The sequence below is a fragment of the Manacus vitellinus genome, unplaced genomic scaffold (assembly GCF_001715985.3).
Source record: "Manacus vitellinus isolate BGI_N305 unplaced genomic scaffold, ASM171598v3 scaffold_39_pilon, whole genome shotgun sequence".
Classification (NCBI taxonomy): domain Eukaryota; kingdom Metazoa; phylum Chordata; class Aves; order Passeriformes; family Pipridae; genus Manacus; species Manacus vitellinus.
Genome location: NW_021940534.1, coordinates 4,655,731 through 4,676,430, shown reverse-complemented (window position 1 = coordinate 4,676,430; position 20,700 = coordinate 4,655,731). Strand labels below are relative to the sequence as shown.

General features: G+C 41.1%; 1 protein-coding gene across 1 annotated transcript in view; it reads left to right on the top strand.

Annotated features, from left to right (window-relative positions):
• The first annotated feature begins 3,759 nt into the window (after positions 1–3,759).
• PHACTR1 (phosphatase and actin regulator 1) overlaps positions 3,760–20,700 on the top strand; it is an 80,223-nt gene continuing 63,282 nt past the window's right edge. The window contains exons 1-3 of the mRNA XM_008922294.3: positions 3,760–3,900; positions 11,906–12,091; positions 13,103–13,309. Coding sequence (XP_008920542.1) covers positions 3,834–3,900; positions 11,906–12,091; positions 13,103–13,309 — 460 coding nt within the window. The 5' untranslated portion in view covers positions 3,760–3,833. The remainder of the gene's footprint in view (positions 3,901–11,905; positions 12,092–13,102; positions 13,310–20,700) is intronic.

Here is a 20,700-nt window from a genome sequence, read left to right as displayed (position 1 = left end):
TCGGTTGTCACATGAGAAGGAAAAGGCAGAACTTGTTTATTTAGTTCTGCCCTTGGTTTAAGCAGCAACAGGACAAGTTCTACAAAGGAGACTGGTTTATTATTACCTTGAATAATAATATTTATTTCTTAATTTATCATTATGTCATACAGATGCAGGTCAAATACTTTATGTGACATGTTTTGGCCTTTGAGGGAAGGATGGGAGGGACAGAAAGGTTACATGTCCTGACTGCATAAATGCCTCTTTGGCTGGTTAATGGAGCAGCAGAAGCTCTTGGCATAGAGGCAGCAGCGAGCTTCACCTTCTCAGCTGGAGGAGCAGCCCACAATCACTGCCATCACAGAGCACAGCAGCTTATTAAAGGAATAAAGACAAAACTGTACTTGATTTCCAGAACGGAGGGGCAGGAACTCCTCTCAACCCTGTCAAGGCTTTACTGATCTTAATGGGTCTGCCACAGAGAAAAACTCTGCTTGAACAGCAGAGGGGTTCTGCTCCTGAGGGACGAGTTCAAAACTAGCAGCTCAGAAACATTAATAAAAGCATTTCCCACTGTTTCTTCATCAAAGCTTAAAAGAAACAGCTACTGCAGAGTACACTGGCAACATCTGTACGCTTATACCATAAAATACATATAGGCTCATTGCTATAAACTAGTAACTGGGAGTTTCTTGGAGAGTGGATGAATTTGTTACGATAACTAGTTTCTGGCATAATTAGATCCCATAAAGAGGGCTTAATGCTTATTTCTAATCTCCTGAAAGGTTATACAAATGAAAAAAATGAGGTTAATCACCAAGAAAAATCACTAATGAAGTAATACATCTTTTGTTAAATATTAATTATATTGCATTTTTTCCCATCACAGAATTTACATGGTTCTCATGAATCAAGGATAAATTCTGAGGTTTTTATTTATCTGCTGCTGTGAATGGAACTCTTCTCAGTGGAGAGTAAATGAATTTATTTTGTATCAGCTTTCTGCTTGAAAAGAAAATCCTTCATGAAAGAACTGGCAGTCTTTGCCAGAGAAATCCAGACTGAGTAAAGCATTTCGTTGTTCAGGCTGTTAGATCCTAATGAGTTTTGCATCTAAGTGCTTGTATTTTTTTCCCATCTGATCCAGTGTTAGCATAGCAGGTTATGCACTTAAACATACAACACTTGTTTGGGAGGAAGATTGTATTATAGAAAGGCAGCATGTCCTATAGTTTTAGTATAACATCTGTTACTATCATTCAGTGCTGCTCTTAGCCCAGCATGCCCTTCCTTTAAATATCTTATTAATTAAACTGGATTAGTAGGGAAAAAATTAATACTTTAAGTCCTGTACCTACTTAGAAAGGATTTAGAAACTGAAAAAATTGCTTTTGTCTGAGCTTCAGCTGGAGGGTTATGGGTTTTTTCATTCTTGAACACAAGCAGATTACAACTAAAAGGGAGTATCTGAAAAGCCTATGTATATATACAGTCTTCCAAATACATGTATTTTATCTTTGAAGTTCTGCTAAACTTCAAAAATAGTTTGCTACTTCAAGAAGTATTGGTCAATACTGCAGGGTCTTCCCCAGCAACTGTTTTGGAAGAGGTGCTTCTGCACTTCTTCAAAATATCCTGATAGCCCTTTTTAGCACTTAATTTCCCAAAAGCCTCAATTCCGACCTGCAAAATTACTGTAATTTTTGCTAGTACTATAATAATGTGGTGAGACCTCCCCTCCATGAAATTGGTGGTAATGCTGCTACCTTGCATAGCCAGCTGTTGACCCTTACAGGAGGGTAAGACTGCCTTGAACCCAGGTGGGTGCCGATGAATTTGTGTGTAAAGTGTGGATCTATTACTTAGCTGTCTATGGTCAAGTATAGAAATAGCAGAATTTGCCCATGTCTTTGTTCCATGGGCAGTGCTGCTTTCTATCTGCAGAAACTGCTTGTTTGCTGATGATTCACCCAACTTGATTTCCCACTGTAGAGCAAGTTCAGACACACTGGGTGCTGTTTGCTGCTTACACTAACAGAAAATTAGACTTTCTTAGACCTATTGAAAAAGTTAGTTGTTGGGTGCCACCAAATTACTCTTTAGATTCAGTCAGGGTTTTAACAACTTCTTGGTGGGAGAAAGCTCAGGAATCAGCTATAGCCTGTTTTGGCTTTTTTTTGGATGGGCCGAGGGCAGCTATTCTTCAAGAGGAAGAGGAAAGAGCTTTAGATGCTGTACCAGAACAAGACCCCTTCAGCACAGGTAAAAGGCAGCTTGAGGAGCAGTCTGCAGTGTGACTCCAAAGCCTGATTGTTGGATCTTTCTATTCAAAAGCATATTAGAAACTTAGAAGTCGGTGTTTCGTTGAAAGTCAGTTGAGGTGCCTGAAGCACTTCTTCCAATGGGTCCTAGGCGCTCTGGAAAATGCTGTGGCAGTTATGTTAACAGCTTCTAAAATCAAACTGCACCATATGCTTGGCTAGTGGGTATGGGGTCTTGTGCCTCAGCAAAAGGACCTGCCTTCAACTCTGATCCATGAGAAAGTTCAGAGGGAATGTTAGGGGAGACCAGGGTTTTTATTAGCTTCTTAGTGTGCCTACTGGTCTTCTTTGCCCTGAAGAATATGTGTTCAAAACTGATTTTAAAAATGGGAAAGCCTAAATTTATCCCATGTAGAAAAGCAAAGCTGAGCTGGCCTTGTTCATACCAAGTTCTAAGCCTCTGACAGCAAATAAGTTGCAATGAGCACAGTGTGTCAGTATAACCATAGCTAATTCACCAAAGTGTCCCTGTGGGAACAGTCAGCACACAGCAGTACCAGAAAAGGGTACACCCTCCTGTTTTCGGAAATAGGAGAGAGGGTTTCCAAGCCTCTTTTGCTTTAATTCTGCCTTGGGCAGACTGGAGATGCTAAGTCCCAGTTCATTTGTGTATGCATGCATCTGTGCTGGGTCTGATCGAGGAGCATATGGCAGAAGCAATTTGCCCTTGACTGTGCCTCTTTTTTGGCAGGCACAGGCTTGTTTCTCACAGAGCGGGTGCAGTCACAGCCTCTGCTGCACATCACTTCTTGCGCCCCTTGCTTACTGGCTTTCAGGTCTTTGCCTGAGTGCGTGTCCTTTGTGGCGTTTTGGTTAATTGGACATTGTTTTAATTACTGCTGAACTAAAGAAACATGTATTTTCTGTCTGTCGTTTTGCTGCCTCAGTGACCACAGTCTCCAAGCAGCCAATACAGAACTCAAGCTGTTCAGTTCTGGTGTAAATTGCAGTGGCTCTTTCGGATTTTCTGTCATTTACATCTCTTTAGGGAAAAACATCCCTCTAGGCAGGAGAAGGCTCTATTAAACGGCTTATGTTTTGCACTGCCCCACCTTGATCTGCTCTCACTGGAATTGGTGGCCAAGAAGCCTTGGCTTCTGTCCTCTTCCATGATCTGGAGACAGTCCATGGCCACATTCTGTGGCCCCATCTTTCATTGGTGTGATATGTTGCTTTCTTTCTTACCTTTCACTCTGCAGCTTCTGCACTAATTTCCTTTTTCTCCCCTTGCTGTCTCTGATTCTCCACAGAAATGCTTGGGTCATATGTCAAAATCAAGCAATGGGAGTGGAGACGTCCTCAAATCAGCCAGTCTATAGCCATTTCTGTCAATAACAGCCTCACTACAGCAGCAGGCAGATTCTCTGGACTGCCAGTAGCCTTTGAGATGCTAAACTGCCATTGACTTGAAGAGGAAAAAGAACATTTTTTAAAATGCCTTAAAAGGCGTAGAGCCTTTTAAAACAATTATTTCCCTTCTTTTCTATTTATATTGACCCTTATCCTTTGCTTACAGCTTTGGAAAGAAAAATGTCCATGAGGCAAAGCAGAGAGGAGCTTATAAAGCGAGGAGTGCTGAAAGAAATTTTTGATAAAGGTAAGTGTTCTTCCTTTCACAACATTAAGTTGGCATCCCATATAGTTTTACAGCCAGACATTACATTATTATAACACTGGGAACTGGGAATGGAGTCCTGAATTGCAAGACTCTGCAGAAAAAGGTCTCCAAACACCTCTCTTGATTTTGCCATGGTCTAGCCCATTCTGTTGGATACATGTGACAGGTATTTAGCAAATAAAAATGAAAATTAATCAGAAATGTAAAGCAGTAGAAATAAAAATCACAGCAACAGGCACTAGTCACTGCAAAAGAGCAAAGCATCCAGACTGCGGAGGGATGAAGTGGGTCCATGCCTGTGTGTGTTACCATTGTCTGGTTGAGTCACTTCGGGATTAATTGTTGTGGAAAAGGGAAACATTGACAGGTTTTGGATCCTGACAAGCACAGAACGGTGTACTTTCCCTTGAAATGGCTCAGAAGAGATAACAATTCCTTATTCAGGATAATTAATTTGTTGAGTTGGTAATGTCTTATTTATGCAAAATGCCATTGTTTTACAAACGTCATTGTTTTACACTGGTAATGCAATACATACTTGACATCTATTACATATGTGTCAGACTTTAACTGCAGCTTTTATTTGGTTTGCTGCTTCTCTTGTCAATCACTAAGGCAATTAATTCAACAAATTATATAAAAACATGACAAAGTTGCCTCTTAATCTGAATAGAATTTATGTATATGCTTTAAAGCCTCATTAATTCAAAATCTAAGAGTCTTTAACAATACCAGTACAAAATCTATTAGAAGTTAATAGAAGTTATAAACTTTCACAGATGTTAGAAACATGGTCTGCTTTATAATTGAGAGTGTTTAAATCTGCTGCCTACTTTTTAGTCTATTTTATAAGGAAATTAAATATTACTAACCCAATCTTTTCGGTTTTTTAAGTGGGAAAAAACGCAAAACACTGCAAAACAAACAAAAAAATAGAGTGCTTTTCGTTAAATTTTACAGGTTTTACTAGTTATGTACTGTGGATGCTTCTAATCCTTCAGATTTAACAGTGTGCTCTCAGTAAGATCCCGCTGGCCTAGAAATCATCCTAGGTGCAACTTCAGGGTAGAAGCAGCTCCTGGCAAAAGATTTGCTCTTCTCACTGCTTCGTGTTGCCCATGTTTCAGAGTGTGACTCAGATCAAATCCACAGCCAGTGAGGCATGGTCCAGGCTGTCACACCATGAGACAGGGGAGCAGCCCAGGGGAGGCCAGGGCTCAGCTCCCTATTCAATGCCTCAGCCAGCTCAGAAGGCAGCCTTAAATCACACCTGTGTCCAGGATGTGACCTCCTTAATCCCTGCCTCACATCCCACATGTAGCTGCTTTCTGAACCATCCCTACATACACTTAAAGGTATCCCCAGGAAAAATCTTTTCTGTGCAGCCTGACTCTGCCTTCTACATTGAAACTCAGAGAGATTCCCCCTGCATTGCTACCAATGCACTACAGCTTTCTCTGTTGATCAAATACTGCTGTAGTTTGTGATCTTCTGTGTCGTCTTGTGAGGCACAAACTAAGCTCTCTGGGGGTCATTGTCTGAAAGAAAGAAATTAATTCCTCTTTATAGTAATTTTTCACCTTTTCAAAACTGATATGAAACACGTGCCACTTCTTATTTCCAGTGCAAAAAGCAGAGACGTTGGACCTTTTCACTGTCAGGTGCCACTAAAAGGGAAACTACAATGCAAACCAGTTGGACTCCACAGTCAGTACCCTACTGACTATAGAGTTATTATTCCTGCTTGTTACAAACACAGGAAGCTAAGTATTAGTACCCCTCCCTGAAAGAAAGAGGTCAGGCAGATAAGAAACTGGTAATACACAAGAATAGCAGCAGTAATCAGACAGCTTTTATGATACAAAGATATGAGCAGGGCAAGATGTATAGAGCAAAAACATTATTTCCTTCAGTGGTGTAATAATCTGAGTAATTCTAATAAATGATATCATATCTCACTGTGAACCTTAAGTGGAAGTAACATTTTCCTTGTAATTCCTGTTAGATAATCTCTAATCTTTCAAGAAAACACAGCAGACTTTAAGCATTTCATTGCACAAGGCATTATTTGATTAGGGTAGCATACAGAGAGGCATCTTGCACAGACAATAGGTGTAGCCATAATGCTAAATCTCTTTGTCTCCTTTTCCTAAGCAGTGGACAAAGCAGACAGAATCAGCCTCTGAGTAATTTTGGCTTTTTCTTTCTTAAAAAAATCCATACAGATTAAAGTAAACTTAGTGTGGACAGAATGACCTAAGAACAAAAATTCCTGTTGTGTGCTTAGTGTTGGTTTTGTCATATCTTCTGTGTTGAAGAAAACCAGAATTATCTAGTTTGTTTGCCTGCTGTTTAAAATGATGCTCTGACATGTTTGCTTCAGGATTTGCTGGTTTTCAAAGGACTTTTTGTCATCCAGCAGGTGAAAGTTATCTGAGTGCAGTAAGTCATAGTATTCACACATGGGAGAGACACTGCAGTCCAGCTGCTGTATTTGAAAAACAAGAAATGCTGTTATCACTTCAGTGACTCCCACACTTAAACTAGTCAAGTGAAACTGCTCCAGGCTGAACTGCGGGGAGCTCTCTTCTTGCAAAGGGCCAGACTCATGACCAAATCAGTTTCTGTTATCTTCCATTTCCAGGGCTTTGTGACTTGAGTATTCTGAAAATGTAGGCAAAGGTTATAATTTTTTTCAAATACTCTGTACTTTTGGAAAATAGTAAGTTGAAGAAGTATCTGGTGAGACTCCTGCTGTTCTAATAGTTTGTGGTCAGGCAGTGCTGAGAGGTTAAAAATATCACTTCCACCTTCAACATAAAACACACATCAGCACTTAGAAGAACTCACAGTTTTGCTGTACTGTTGCTCCTACACCTAGATATAAACACCTTTGATTTTCCCATGAAGGGGCAACCACCCCAAAAACATCTGTCTTTAGGATTCCCCTCTGTTTCACAGTCCCCGTCAAAGAATTAAATCTACTTGTAGTATTTTGATACTTCTTCCTTTATCTGAACGTGGATGAGACTGCCTGCAGTGAAGAATTTCTGAACATGAGTGTGTATTTGTTTGCTCCAGAGGCAATGGTACAATGGTTTTTTAAAGAAGCATGGGCAGTCTTCATATTTTTATACTCTCTCTCTAATCAAAATGATGGATTTAGACTTAAATTTCAGGTAACCTAAATGCTGACAAGATTTGGATGTATTGCACTTATGTGCTAAGGTACGTCTTGTGGCAGTATGTGAGGATAAGCTTGAAGAAGTGGCTTTGGTAATGCAGCAAGGAGGAAGGATGGCAACTGCTTCAGTTGTGTTGCAGTGAAATGGAAAGGTTTTGAACTCCTCCAGAAGCAGCCTGTCTCAAACTCCATGAGATCCCAAAACATCAGGTCTGCTTAGAGACTGAAGTTGAGGACGATCCCAGCCACTGGGCTAAGGTAGCCACCAATTCCAGGAAACAGCTCCAGGGACAGGTCTTGACCACATGCAAGAACATTCAATTTTTCATCCCCTACCCATAGAATTCATGGCAGAAAAGGACAGTGAATTTTTCTCTGCCCTTCCTAGCCTTTGCCATCAAGAATGCTTCCCTGGACAGTCTTACTGGGGAGCAAGTACTGAAAGGGACAACCCAATTTGAAAAACTCCCAGGATTTAAAACTCTCCATTTTGACTTCCATAGCCATTGGTCTGTAGAAGGAATGCATGAGCACGACACTTTTTAGATATGCAAGAAGATCCATAGTTGAAGGTATTCAGAGTGAAAGACACAGTGAGAGGGTAAGCAGAGCTACAGCACGAAGAACACAAAAGGACTGGTCTGTGTCAGTCAGCATAATGCTCTGTGGGCTGCCTCACACCAGGCAATTTTTTTAAAGTTCCTGAGAGTGGAAATAGCAGAGGAGTTCAGGAGTACAAACCATGGTTAGGGGCCATACATTTTGAATACATCACCTATGCATCTCTGAGCCTTCACCCCATGCTGTTTTTTTCGCATGATGAGGTGAATTAAAGTGTCTGAGTAGAGTCCTTTGCATCAGAGTGTTTCCTCTGAGGTCCTGTTTCCTCAGTGATTTCAGGTGTGCAGAGTGTCCTGAGTAACAGAAGAGTAGCCTTCATGTGTTCCCATTGCTGCAGAGGTCAAGCTACTCTCTCATGGTCCTGTCCAGCTTCACCCAGATTCAGCCGATGTTATCAAAGCTCATCCATTTAGAGGAAGTCATTCTCCACTAAGTAGCATCAACCTCTGTGAAAATACACCAAAGGATTTAGCAAGTTTGAGAACAAAAGATTACATATGTTATCCCTGTGCAAAATTAACTTTAAACTCATAGCCAGTTTCTGAACATAATCAGTTCATTCATGTTTATGTAATAATTGCATTACCATGATTCTTTTCATTTCTATGTCATCTAAGTGGAACAGCTTTAGTAGTTTAAAAATAATACATAATTTCTTTTTTATGTCTGCTTGTCAAGAATGTCTCTGATGCAAGATTAATTCTCACTAAGATACTCTTCACTCTACAAATTATTTTATCCGCATCTTTGACCTGTTTGCTGTACTTGAGCAGCTCCCCATGTAGCTCTTCTTCAAGTGAGACCTGACTTAGGGTTTATATTTCAGTCATGATTCTGTGCCGTGTCTGATGATTTCATTCAAATCCAGGGACAAATTTTAGACCCTAAATAAAGACTAGAGATATTCAGAGGTAAGATTAAAAAAGGTTACTCTCTCAGTACAGAAAGCTGTCATGCTTATTATTATGACAAAAAGTAAAAGCCAAAATTTTACCTTATATTTTACTTTTTTGCAATCATAAATCTTCATGGATCATTTGAATGCTGTTTTCTTAAATCATGCTAATATACCTTGAGAAGCACAAAGTGCACTTAAGACAGTACGATTTCAAGATGCTCAGCATATTATGATAGGCATCTCACTTTGTGAAAAATATGTAGATATCCCTCCAAAAAACAAATGTTTCTGGTTTCGTCATGCATATTTTTCTCTGCTCACAGTTACAGTTGAATTTAGTCTGAATTAATGCACTGAATTAATGAATATATTTCTGGAGACAATCACTGCCTTTCATTCAAGAAGCAGTTGCTCTGCATAAGAAACAGTTACATTCTTTGATGAAACCAGGTAACTGAGAGAACAGCAGCCCTTATCCCAAACACATGTAATCGTGTGTGTGTTTATAAAAGGGAGACAGAGCCAGTGCAGAATACATAGCATTACTACTCAGACAGCCAAGCTGAAAAGCATTCAATTGGCTGAACTGTTGTTTGATTTTTGCTGCCTAGGGAAATAAATGGGTTTGTATTGAATGACCACAGCAGTTAGAAAGGGGGCTGTGCTGCAAACACTTGGCCAAAGCCTTCAGCTTTGATTCATGTTGCCACCTTTTAGCCAGCTCAGTCGATTGCTCTCAAAGCCATGGGTCAGGTTTCAGTCTAGTATGATGTGACTGTGTACCACAGTAGCTCTCTGCATCTTCAAAAAGCCTCCAGCAAAACTAAGAAAGTCAAGACCTTGGTATTTATAATAATTCCAAAATAAACAGGAGACCATCTTCACTCACTATAGAAAAGCTTTAAATGGTGGAAGCATAATTCTGAATAGTTATCAGCTGTCAGACTTGTTGATTGCTGTGTCCTAACACCAAAATGAGACTTAACTTTTTTTCAGTATTGTTTTCCAAAGTGGTTTGCACATTTTAGCCCTGTGAGGGTAAAATGTGCACTCACTTGAATGATTTACAGCTCCACATTGAGCAGTAATGTGGCTAATCAGAGGTGCCCAAAAATCAAAAACCAGATCCTGAAATCCTGAGTTTCCCTTTAAAAAGTAATTTAAATGCTTAGTAAAATTAGACTCTGCTTATTTGCCTGCTGGCTTTTAGTATTACAGGTCAAATTTTAGTTATATTTTCAGGCTTCCTTTTATAACCATAGGGGCTGAACACTTTCCTTTTTAAAACTGTAATTGAGATATCCATGTAGTCATAGCCTCCAGATACCAGAGTGCTGTGCTTAACAAGTTCTGAGATAAAAATCATGCAGGTTGACACCATAGAGAATTATCTGAATCCTTGCTTCTGTTCTTTATTATTTCTAATGTGAAGTGGTGTTTGATAGGAAAGAAAGTGCCAGCTTCTCTTGCAGAAATTTTGTTCAGATAGAGGAGATATTATTCGTAACTATAAAAACAGGCTTTCTAAATGGAATCTGATATATCCCTGTACCAAGACATTATGTCAGGCAACTATAAAAGTTATTTTCTCCCTTACATAAAATGTGGTTATTTGTGTTGAAATAGGGACATACTCCTGTGATTTTGCTTGTGTCCCTTATAGCATAAAAGTTGGTGTAAGGGAAGATAGTAATTCTTGTTGTTATTATTATTAAAATATTATAAATTAGATATATGTGAATATTAGTATTCTTTAAGAAAGCTTCATAGCTTCAGTTCCAGCCCACTCTCATTCCTGACTTCCCAGCTTCAACAGAGACAGAGGGAAAACATATTTTTTGTCACTGGATGGAACTGCATGTCGAGGATGGTCAGGAACTAACCAGCTTAGACCATAGTTCGTAACGACCATCCTAGGGTAAGCAAAAAATCAGCTGAGATATTTGACGGATCTTTCCCAAATCTTAATAACCCCTTAAGCAAGTGGAATGCTGTCAGACTTCTGTGAAACTGTTGTGGACAGAACATCTCAGACAGACATCTCCAAAAACTGCTCTGCACAAGTTGTATTTTGGAGATACAAGCCAAAGGCACCAGGTGCCTATCAAGTCACTCTATCACCCCCCTCCTCAGCTGGGCTGGGGAGAGGAAACACAATGAAAGGCTCATAGGTCAAGAGAAGGACAGGGAGAGATCATTCACCGATTACCATCATGGGCAAAACAGACTCGACCTGGGGAAATTATTTAATTAATTGCCGATCAAATCATAGTAGCATTCCAAGAAATAAAACCTTAAAAACACCTTTCCCCCACCCCCCCTTCATCCTGGTCTCAACTTTCCTCCCAGTTTTCTCTACTTCCTCCCCCCACTGACACAGGGGACAGGAAATGGGGGCAGAGGTCAGTTCATCACATGTTGTCTCTGCCGTTTTGTCCCCCTCAGTGGGGACTCTTAACGTTCTTCCCCTACTTCAGCGTGGGGCCCCTCCCACAAGAGACAGTCCTCCACAAATTTCTCCAATGTAAGTTCTTCCCGTGGGCTGCAGTTCTTCATGAACTCGTCCAGCGTGGGTCCCTTCAGCAGGGTGGTCTCTCAGACTTCCCCAGGATGGGTCCCCCGTGCAGTCACAAGTCCTGCCAGCAAACCTATTCCAGTGTGGGTTACTCTCTCCAGAGGGCCACAGGGCCTGCCAGCAGCCTGCTCCAGCACAGGCTTCTCATAGGGTCACAGCCTCTAGTCGGCATCTCCCTGCTCCGACGTGGGGTCCTCCAAGGGATACAGGTGGATCTCAGCCACGGATCACTATGAGCTGCAAGGGGACATCCTGCCTCACCGTGGCTGCAGGGTAATATCTGTGCCTGAAGCATCTCCTTCTCTCATTCTTCACAGACCTTGGTGTCTACAGAGTTGTTCCCCTCACGTAATCTCACTCCTCTCTCTGGATGGCTTTTTTCCCCCTTCTAAAATATGTTACCCCAGAGGTGCTACCACTGATGGGCTTGGCCTTGGCCAGTGGTGGGTCCATCTGGGAGCTGACTGGAGCTGGTTCCATCAGATATAGGGGAAACTTTTGGCAGCTTCTCACAAAAGCCACCCCTGTAGCCCCCCTGCTACCAAAACCTTTCCATGCAAACCCAGTACATGTATACATACAAGATCTCAGTCCAGGTTCCTCATTTGAAGCAAGCTAGTGAAGATAGTGAATTTCATTTAAAAATCTTTCTGCATCTTATTTATGGATCTTTTTTGTCATTCTGCTTTCTTCCAACTATGAACAGATGGGGAACTTTCCATACCAAATGAAGAAGGAGCTTTGGAGAATGGACAGCCTCTGGGCTCTGGGCAAGTGCTGAGCTCCAGCCAGGTATCCCTGCCAGCCCTAACAGAACTGGAGTCAGTCCCAGCATCTGTGGAACCCTGCTCATACGAGGTGCTCCCAACCACAGAGATCATGGATGGGACAGGTAACATCTTCTTTACATTATCATGTAGATACTCTAAGCTACTTGAAAAAAGTTTTTGACTTTGGTGTTGAGCCCTGAGAATTCTTTGTCGAAGATGAAGGTCTTCTGATATAAAAGGTGACAACATAGAGATGTCACTGAGTGCTCCACAAGAAATTTTGACTGACTGGGCATAGAAGTAACCTCTACTTCTAAGCTGCTTTTGGAGTCAGACAAAGTTCCTGCACTTTGTGAACATATAAGAGTAGATTTCCAACTCTCAGTCTACATCTCAGATGTGCCAATAAGCATCAGAGTGGAGAGCTGACAACATATTTGAACCCCGGGGTACAACATCGTGACCTGTAGCTGCCACGTGGTGTTGAGTGATGTTCACACCATGCATGCATCTGTCAGTAACTAATACATCCAGTTGCCCTACCCTAGGTGAGTCTGGCTGCACTTTTTCCCCAGCCCATGCAGAGAGATGGCAATGCTGTACATCAAGGTTAGCTCCTCTTTCTGCATCACTTTATGCTGCCAAGAGTTGTGGACAAAGGTAGAGTGAGAAAAAGTGAGCAGCAGAAGTAATTATCCATGATCTTGCACAGTTGTGCAGCCTCTTTGAAACAGAGTAGACCCTGTGAGGTGCTTTTACATTTACTGGATAAGTTTAGAGACCACCTGCTAACATATCTGGTCCTAAGCAAGCTGTGGTGACAGACCGTCAGAGACGTGACATTTTAAAGCTCAATTTGTGTTCAAGATGTGGGAATATATCCCAGCCTGACATAAGGGAGCTGGCTTCTCTCAGAGGTAATGGGAAATTTGGTTGTTGTGTAAATGTGTGTTACTCTTCCTCTTTCTTTCCTTCCTTCTTTCCTCCTTTCTATGTTATACAATGTTTGAGTGCAATCTATTAGTCATTCCTAATCTGCATTGCTGTGCTGCTTTTCTTGTCTTACATTGGCTGTATCCGCTGCTGCTTTGCTCGTAACGTTGTTGGGTCTATGATGTGGTTGTGTCCTCCAGTGTCTGAAGAGAGCCCCACATCCAATGAATCCGGCGTCCTCCTGTCCCAAGATCCTACAGCTAAGCCAGTCCTGCTACTTCCCCCCAAAAAATCTGCTGCTTTCCCTGGAGACCATGAGGACACCCCAGTGAAACAGTTGTCCCTCCTCAAACAGCCCCCTGCCCTGCCTCCTAAACCTATTGCCAGGATTGCCAGCCACTTAACTGGTAAGTAGGTATTCCTGGACCCTCAGCACCATTTCCCTTATAGGAAATACTGACATTATAGCAAGGTTCTCAATGTTCTTCCTCCTTCTGTAACACTGTTTGCACTTGTTTTTGTGTGTACTGGTAGTGTATGTGTTGTACCTAGGGCAGGGATCACGAAATCTTCAGAGTAAACCTTCATCAAGGTTGCTCCAGGGCACTTCCCCTCTCAGCTGTAATTACCTAAGATTGCTGTGGCATTTCCTAAACCTCCTCACTCCTATTCATCAAAATTTACCATCACCACTGAAATTTCAGGATGTGCTTTGATGGGAAAGGAAGTATCAAGAAAATATTAGGATATCTTTAAATGGCCTTAATGAGGAAAGGCACGGGAGTTGAGAGGAAAGGAAGAGTTTTGATTTCTCCTTTTGCCCTTTGTTGCTTGTACGCTCAACTGCCATATGGGCGGGTCCCCCTCCACACACCCTTTATCTTTCCATATGTTTGTCGTTTACTTGTCCCACTGATCCTGACACAGGAAGTTCTGTCCCATAACTTCTTACCATTTTGCTTACCTGCCTACACTGTCTGCCCAACTGCTCCCCCTTTCCACCCCTGCTCTGACTACTCCTCTCCCACTGGTGAGTCCAGCTCCAGTTCTAAATGACCAGGATTTTGTTGTCCTATGGGTTTATGCTGCAATTTATCTCTTACTGCTTGGAAACTAGCAACAGTAGACAACACAGGCTTCTTTTTGTGTTCCCCATGTTTTCACAAGTGTCCAAGCTTTTTGAGATTCAGAGTTCTAGGTACATGTGGAAGGAAGATTGGTGGGTCTCCTCTCTCCAGTCTCTCATTTAAACTGCTTAAGCAAAGATGTCTACATTTACACAGACTAAAGAAGGTTCCCTTAATACTTGCCTGCACCTTTTGAACAGTCTTGCTCATAATTGCAGCTGCTGCACAGGAGGCAGCACCTCAAAATCCTGATTTCAACACAGGGTGTGATGCATCTCTGTACTGGGGCAGCTACCAGTCTTGCCCTGGGTTGATCTTGTGTTATCACTGCCCTGATATATTCAGGGCTGATGTGAGAAGTGCTCAACCCACATTAATACACTGTAGTTTGGGGTTTTTTCCTGAACAGTTAGTACCTGTTTTTTTCAGGTTAATATCTATATCAGGAAAGAGCTCATTATGAAAGAGCATGTTCTGGTTTTCTCTGACATCTCTATGTAGTCTCTTCATGTTTCTGTTTGGATGACCACACCTTTTTGTTCTGTATAGTTCTGTACGTTTTATGTGAAACCTCTTTACTTTCTTGCCTGTCAAAATCTGCACATAATGATTAATATTTTACCCTATACTACAAACTGAAAGGGCAGTCCTGCAGCCTGCAAAGCCAGGCAGCAGTATTAATGGCTTCACATGAGGACAAAACCAGCTTCCTATGATTTCCCATAACACTCTGTCCCAGTTATAAGTAGGTGCTCAGAAATTAGGCCAACATGGAAGAAATAAAAAAATAGGAATAACAAAGGAAAAAACTCAGGTACTAAATGTCCTTCATTCATAAACCTTTCTTCTGTAAGCAAAAGCAAAAGAATCAAAGGATGAGAGCTTCTGGTGTAGTTTTTTTATTTTCTGCAGCTGCAAATTTTGTGTGAAGTAGAATCAGGCTCCAACTATAAGTGAGTTGCTTGATGGTGATGACTTTCCAATGAAAGTGAAACACAACTGTGAATTCTCTTACTTTGTGGTGTCTCATCCAGTCTTAAATAAAGTCTTGTATGGGCATATAGACAGTGTCTTGTACATGCATATACAGAACCTTCAGGGAAAAGGAACAGAGATGCAAATTTAGTCATAGAGCCCTAATTTAATTGACAGTTATTCCTGGTGGAACTGAAACCCTCATTTATACCTTCCTTATAAATAAAAGTATTGAGCTTGTTCTTAAGGGTCCATTTACTTTGGTGGTCTAAAGGAGATACATGTTGCTCAGTGCCTTGTGTTCTCCACTGGAAATTATATTAGCCATTTACAATCTCTGGAAATGAGCAATCAATCCTAATGAAGCATCCTCATCAGTGAGAAGCAGAATTAATGCTATTCTTTTACTAATTACTCCAGAGACATCCTCAGCTTGTATGTGAGAAAACAAGCAAAATCTGGATTCTGGCATTTGAGGTGCATTTTTTTTCTGTTCTTGTTGCATACATATTTTTCTACTGAAGAATTTGTGAAAAGGTTGAAGGACAAATTAAGAAATCCTAAGCATGGCTAGTGCAGAGTGACAGTGGTTTAATGGTCTGGTAGGTCTGTTCAAGAAGAATGTGAGAGATGTGATCCGGTGAAGGGTTCAGGTACACAGTGAAAACACAGAAGCAACTCCACTTCTCTTTAAATATATATATGTGTATTTGTACATAAGTGTATTTATTTCAGGAAAACATGCTTTATACAGGCCAATGAATTACTACAAGCATGGTCAGAAGTGGGAAAAAAAAAGGAGAAATATTTTAAATAGAAATGTTGAGGAAAGAAAAGTTTGCTTTGAGTCTGACCACCTCTTGCTGTGAACTTATCCCAAAGTTCTTCAATAAAGTCATGAAAACTGACTTGCAGAGTTTGATTAAGGGCTTAATACGTGTTTTAGAAATTGAAAAGAAACATTCCTTACCTCTGAATGCATTTTGAACCGTCTCAAATATCTATCCACCTGTGCCAAGATAAAGATTGGCCTTTCAATTGATAATAAATGCACATAAAAGAGCAGGCCTAAATAAACACGTAAGAGCATATTTAATCATGGGGAAAATGAAAAGAAAAAATCCCTTTTAAAGGTGAAAGGAAAAGAGATTTGCCTCTAGCAAATATAAATCACACAACCTTGGCATGCTTCTTCTCAAGGCTGAGGTACTGTGGGGATGGGACAATATAGAAACAGAGCCAGAGCCAAGAGCAGACTGCAGAGCAGCCACTGGGAGTGGTGCCACCACTGCTGCAGAAGATGCTCAGTGCTTTGCCTCACACCGTCTCCTGTGGTCTTGATGATGCTGCCTCCACTGGGAATGTCCCTGTCACAGCACAGGGTGTGGAAGTGCCCACACAGCCTTAGAAGATAGGCAACCCTAGGAGAAAAACATGAACCTTAGCTGTTTTGATATTTGTTTCACTGCTCTGCATTTCCTGCTGGCCAGTCACCTTCCAGTGAGTCTTATACTGGTTTTTAGATATGATTATTATTATTATTAGACAGTGTTCATGGACAGAATTTCTTTTGCTGGTTTATTTCTCCGATATCCACATGCAGAACCCAGGCATTTAGAACAACACTTACAGTTTCCTTTACTGAAAATGTAAGACAAGCTGAAATAATCACCTGAGACCAAATTTAATTGGGGTGCTGGGATAAGGTCCCAAGATTATCGTAAAATCTTTAATGGCCAAAAGTGATAAGACTCGTCACATCTGATTTGATAGACTCTGGTGATGTAAAGCTGCCTTTGATCTTGATTCATTAAGCTGTTGATGCTCACCAGCATAGATAATGTTTTCTGAAATTAGTTTTATTTTCCAACTGAGTTGCCAGTAACCCATAAAGTCCCCTAAAACTTCAGAAAACAAAATATATACCACTAACATGGAACCCCAGCAACATCTGAGTGTCTTTGAGCCCAAATTTAGTCTAATATTTGAGTAGGGTGTAGCTTTGGTTGTATCTGGCGACTTTACTATTGCATTTAAGCTTTGAAAAGTCTTTTGCATTCTCTTGCTTTCTTCAGTTAAGATTTTGAAGAGACACATTGCACATTTTTAGTTCTGAGATTGTGCTTTCTAGTTATGTCTATGTAGAGTCAAAACTAATTCATAATTAGAGGCAAACATTTAGCAGAGTAGGAAATATTAGGTCCTCAAAAGTTACTTTTGATAGTGCAGAGAAGCCAAGAATGAGGTTTGAGAACGTGAATGCCTGGGGTTCTGCTGCATTGCCACAACACAACTGGTTGTTAGTGACAGCTTTATAAAAGTATTTGCAAATAAAATTTATCCTGTAAATACTCTCTGCAGTATCTTATAGCACAATAGTCACATGTGTGTCAGAAGACTCCTCTGTAAATAAGCCCTTGTAAATAATCTACAAGCTTCCTCCACTGTGGCGTTACCTCCAGCTGCCTGCTCTGACAGGCTATGTTCATAAAGAGAGGTTACAATTCTCTCACTGTGTGCTTGAAGGAGAAGGAACTGAGCAAAAGCAGCTCTCCTTCCCCAGGTTCTCATGAGAAACTGGACTCTGATGCAGTTGCTCTCTCATACTTCCTCTCTGTGCTGCTACCTGTAGGGGAGTACGTAGCACATACCAGCATCAGGAAACCTTCTCGTCTTTGAAACCCTCTTCAAGGCCTTGCACAGGAATTCACACAGAGCTATACTTTTCAACCCTTTAGGCTAAGCATGCCATGCTTTTGTTCTCCAAATTCAACTTGAACCCTGGATGCATAAGTGATACAGAAGAACAGTAAAGAATTTCTGTCTCAAATCCTCTATGAAGACATGCTGCAGATCTTGCTGTAGTCAGCAAGAGATGCATGGCAAATCTTTGAGAACAGTTTTTAACTTGTCCTTATGAATCTACTCAAAAACTCATTGAAATAAGAAAAGTGACTCCCGCTGTTTAGGCACAAGTGATTACTGGGGAGAAGACCTGAAAAAGTAAAAGCTGCTTGTCCAAATGCTGCCAGCAAATATCAGGGACATCACTCCATGTCCACTGTAGAACTCCCTCAGTAGGCCACACTGGTTTTTGCACTGGTTTTCTTTTCTTGCATGTTGCTTTACAGAATTAATAATTTGGATGGAATTTAAAGAGTAACTCATTAGTGTTATGACAAATTGTATTACTTGTAGTTGTATATAGTCCAGCAAAGGTCACAGTATAAGGTCATTCAGCTGGGAAGGAACCTCAGCAGGTCTTTAATCCAACCTCCTGCTCAAAGCAGGGCCAGGTATGGGATCAGACCAGGTTGCTCAGGCTATGTCACGCTGGGTCTTGAAAACTCCAAAGGATGCCAGCTGCACAACCTATCTGAGCAAACCTGCTCCACTATTTGACTCTTCTCGTGGTGGGGAAACATTTTCCTTATAATCCAGTCTTGAACCTCTTTTGTTTCACTTTTTGTCCACTGCGTCTCTTCCTCCCACCATGCACCACTGTGAAAAGTCTGGCTCCACTTTACTGATAACCTCCTCATAGGGACTGGAAAGCTGCTGGTAGGTATTCCCCCTGCAAACTGTCTTTTCTCCAAGCTGAGCAAGGCCCAGTCCCTCAGGTGCTCTAGCCCTCAACCATTGCAGTGGCCCTGTGCCCAGCTCATTTTGGGTTTTTGATATCTTTCCTGGGGCATCCTAAGCTTGCAGAGTAGTCTAGATACAGTCTAAGGAGTGCTGAATAGAGGAAGAATAATCCTTTGATCTCCTGGCTGTGTTTCTACTTGTACCACCTAGGAGTCTTTTGCCTTTCCTTGCCCTCAGGGTACAATGCTGGCTTATATTTGGCAAGGAGTCAAGAAAGAGCTTTTGTGCCTCTGGCAGTATAGCAAACACAACCAGCTCTACCACAAGCCCAGGATTCTCAGGCATGTCCTCTTTCTCCATGCGGTAGTTGAGCTGGGGCAGAATTTGAAGATTTTAATGAGCTTTTCTACCAGCCCTGCTAGAGCAACATTTGCTACCACACATTCAGAACTTCCTAGAACCTTGTCTGCAGCAGTTGTATCTGCAGCATGTGCCAACCAACTCTCCAGCCATCTTCAGTGACTAGAAGCATCAGACTCAGTGTGCTTGGTGTTCAGCTCAAGTGTACCACAAACACATGAGAAGAACCATACATGAGCACACCTGTGCAACAAATAAACGTGTGTTTATCTATCTCCTGAAAACAACAAAGGAAATGCAGCAACTGTAGCTGTTAGAAAAATGATCTGTGAGGAAGGGGTAAGAGCTGCCCTGCTAGTCAAAGGTCTGATGTGTAGCAAATATTGTGACATCCACAACTATCTTTTAAGTAATTTATTGTCATCAAAAGTGGGGAAGTTGATGTCTATCATCTTTTTGATCAATTCTAGCATACAAGTTATTACACAGTGTTGAGTGGTCACAACCCCACTGGGAACCAACATCTTACAAAATTGCTCATTATTCTCTTGAGTATGGAGAACCTCAGCTGAAAGAGATTAATCAGACTTGTACATCTGGCTTCACACAATTTTCTTCTTTTCTGTTAAGAGTGCTTTGTTCAATGATTTAAGCCTCTGGTATTGTTCTGCTGAGAAGACACTTATCAAGATTCCTTGTTCATATTTTCCCTGTCCAGCTTCTTATTCATCTACAGATGACCATGGATATTCCATGCTGGAGACAATAACTGTTTCCACCCCTCACTTGTTCACTGATCTGTCCACATAGTAAAACTTGCAGTGCCAAAGTCTGCATTACTCATGTTGGTGAAGATACACTGTTACGTTTCCAAGGGAATGGATTAAACTCTCCTCCCATTGTGGTCATCCTCCTTTTAACCATTTTTTAAAAACAGATAGAATTCTCCTGAAGGTGAAGGGCAGACAAGTAGATTTAATGACTCTGGTTCATTTTCAAGGATCTGTTTTGGTATTAGGACCATATTCAGGCTCAAGAACCTGGGTGTAAAACAGTCTGAATAAAGACATTAAAAATAATGTGCAGGATTTTTGTCAGGTGTCCAGTGGAGTCACTCAGCACTGGTAACCACTGAAAACATGTTGATGTGAAGTATTTATTTAATTTTAAGTGGAAACTAAAGGTCCATACCTTTGTTATGAAGAGTGGAAACCAGAGTGTGCACATCTGATTCATGATGGAATGTATGGCTACTTGGGATAATTAAGCTAGACTTGTTCTCCCATACAACTCCAGAGCTGCAGTGCCTGTGTCACAACTCTACTAAATGAATGATTGTGTGAAAATAAATTTTCATTATATTTTAGAAGGAAGAAGGAAGGATTTCTGTTTGGTTTATACTTGAACTATTTGACATGTCATGCTCACTCTCAACATAAAATATTGCTCTGATCTTCAAGATCCAAAAAGGCAGCAAACCCAGAATACTTTCAGTTATTCTTTTGTCAAAAGCAAGAGATGCCTGCAGTTGGGATCTTTTTGAATCCACCGTTAAGTATGACTGCCACAGAGTAATGGGGCATCCAGGCACAGGCACTGTCAAATGAAGACTTTAATTGAGATACTGCAAAAAAGGATCTTAAACCAACCATCAAAGCTGCGTTTGTCAAAATGGAAATGCAGATCTCAGTGTAGTCTTTGTAATTCAGTAAGAGCTCTAGAAGTAAAATTGCCTGAAGCACAAATATAAG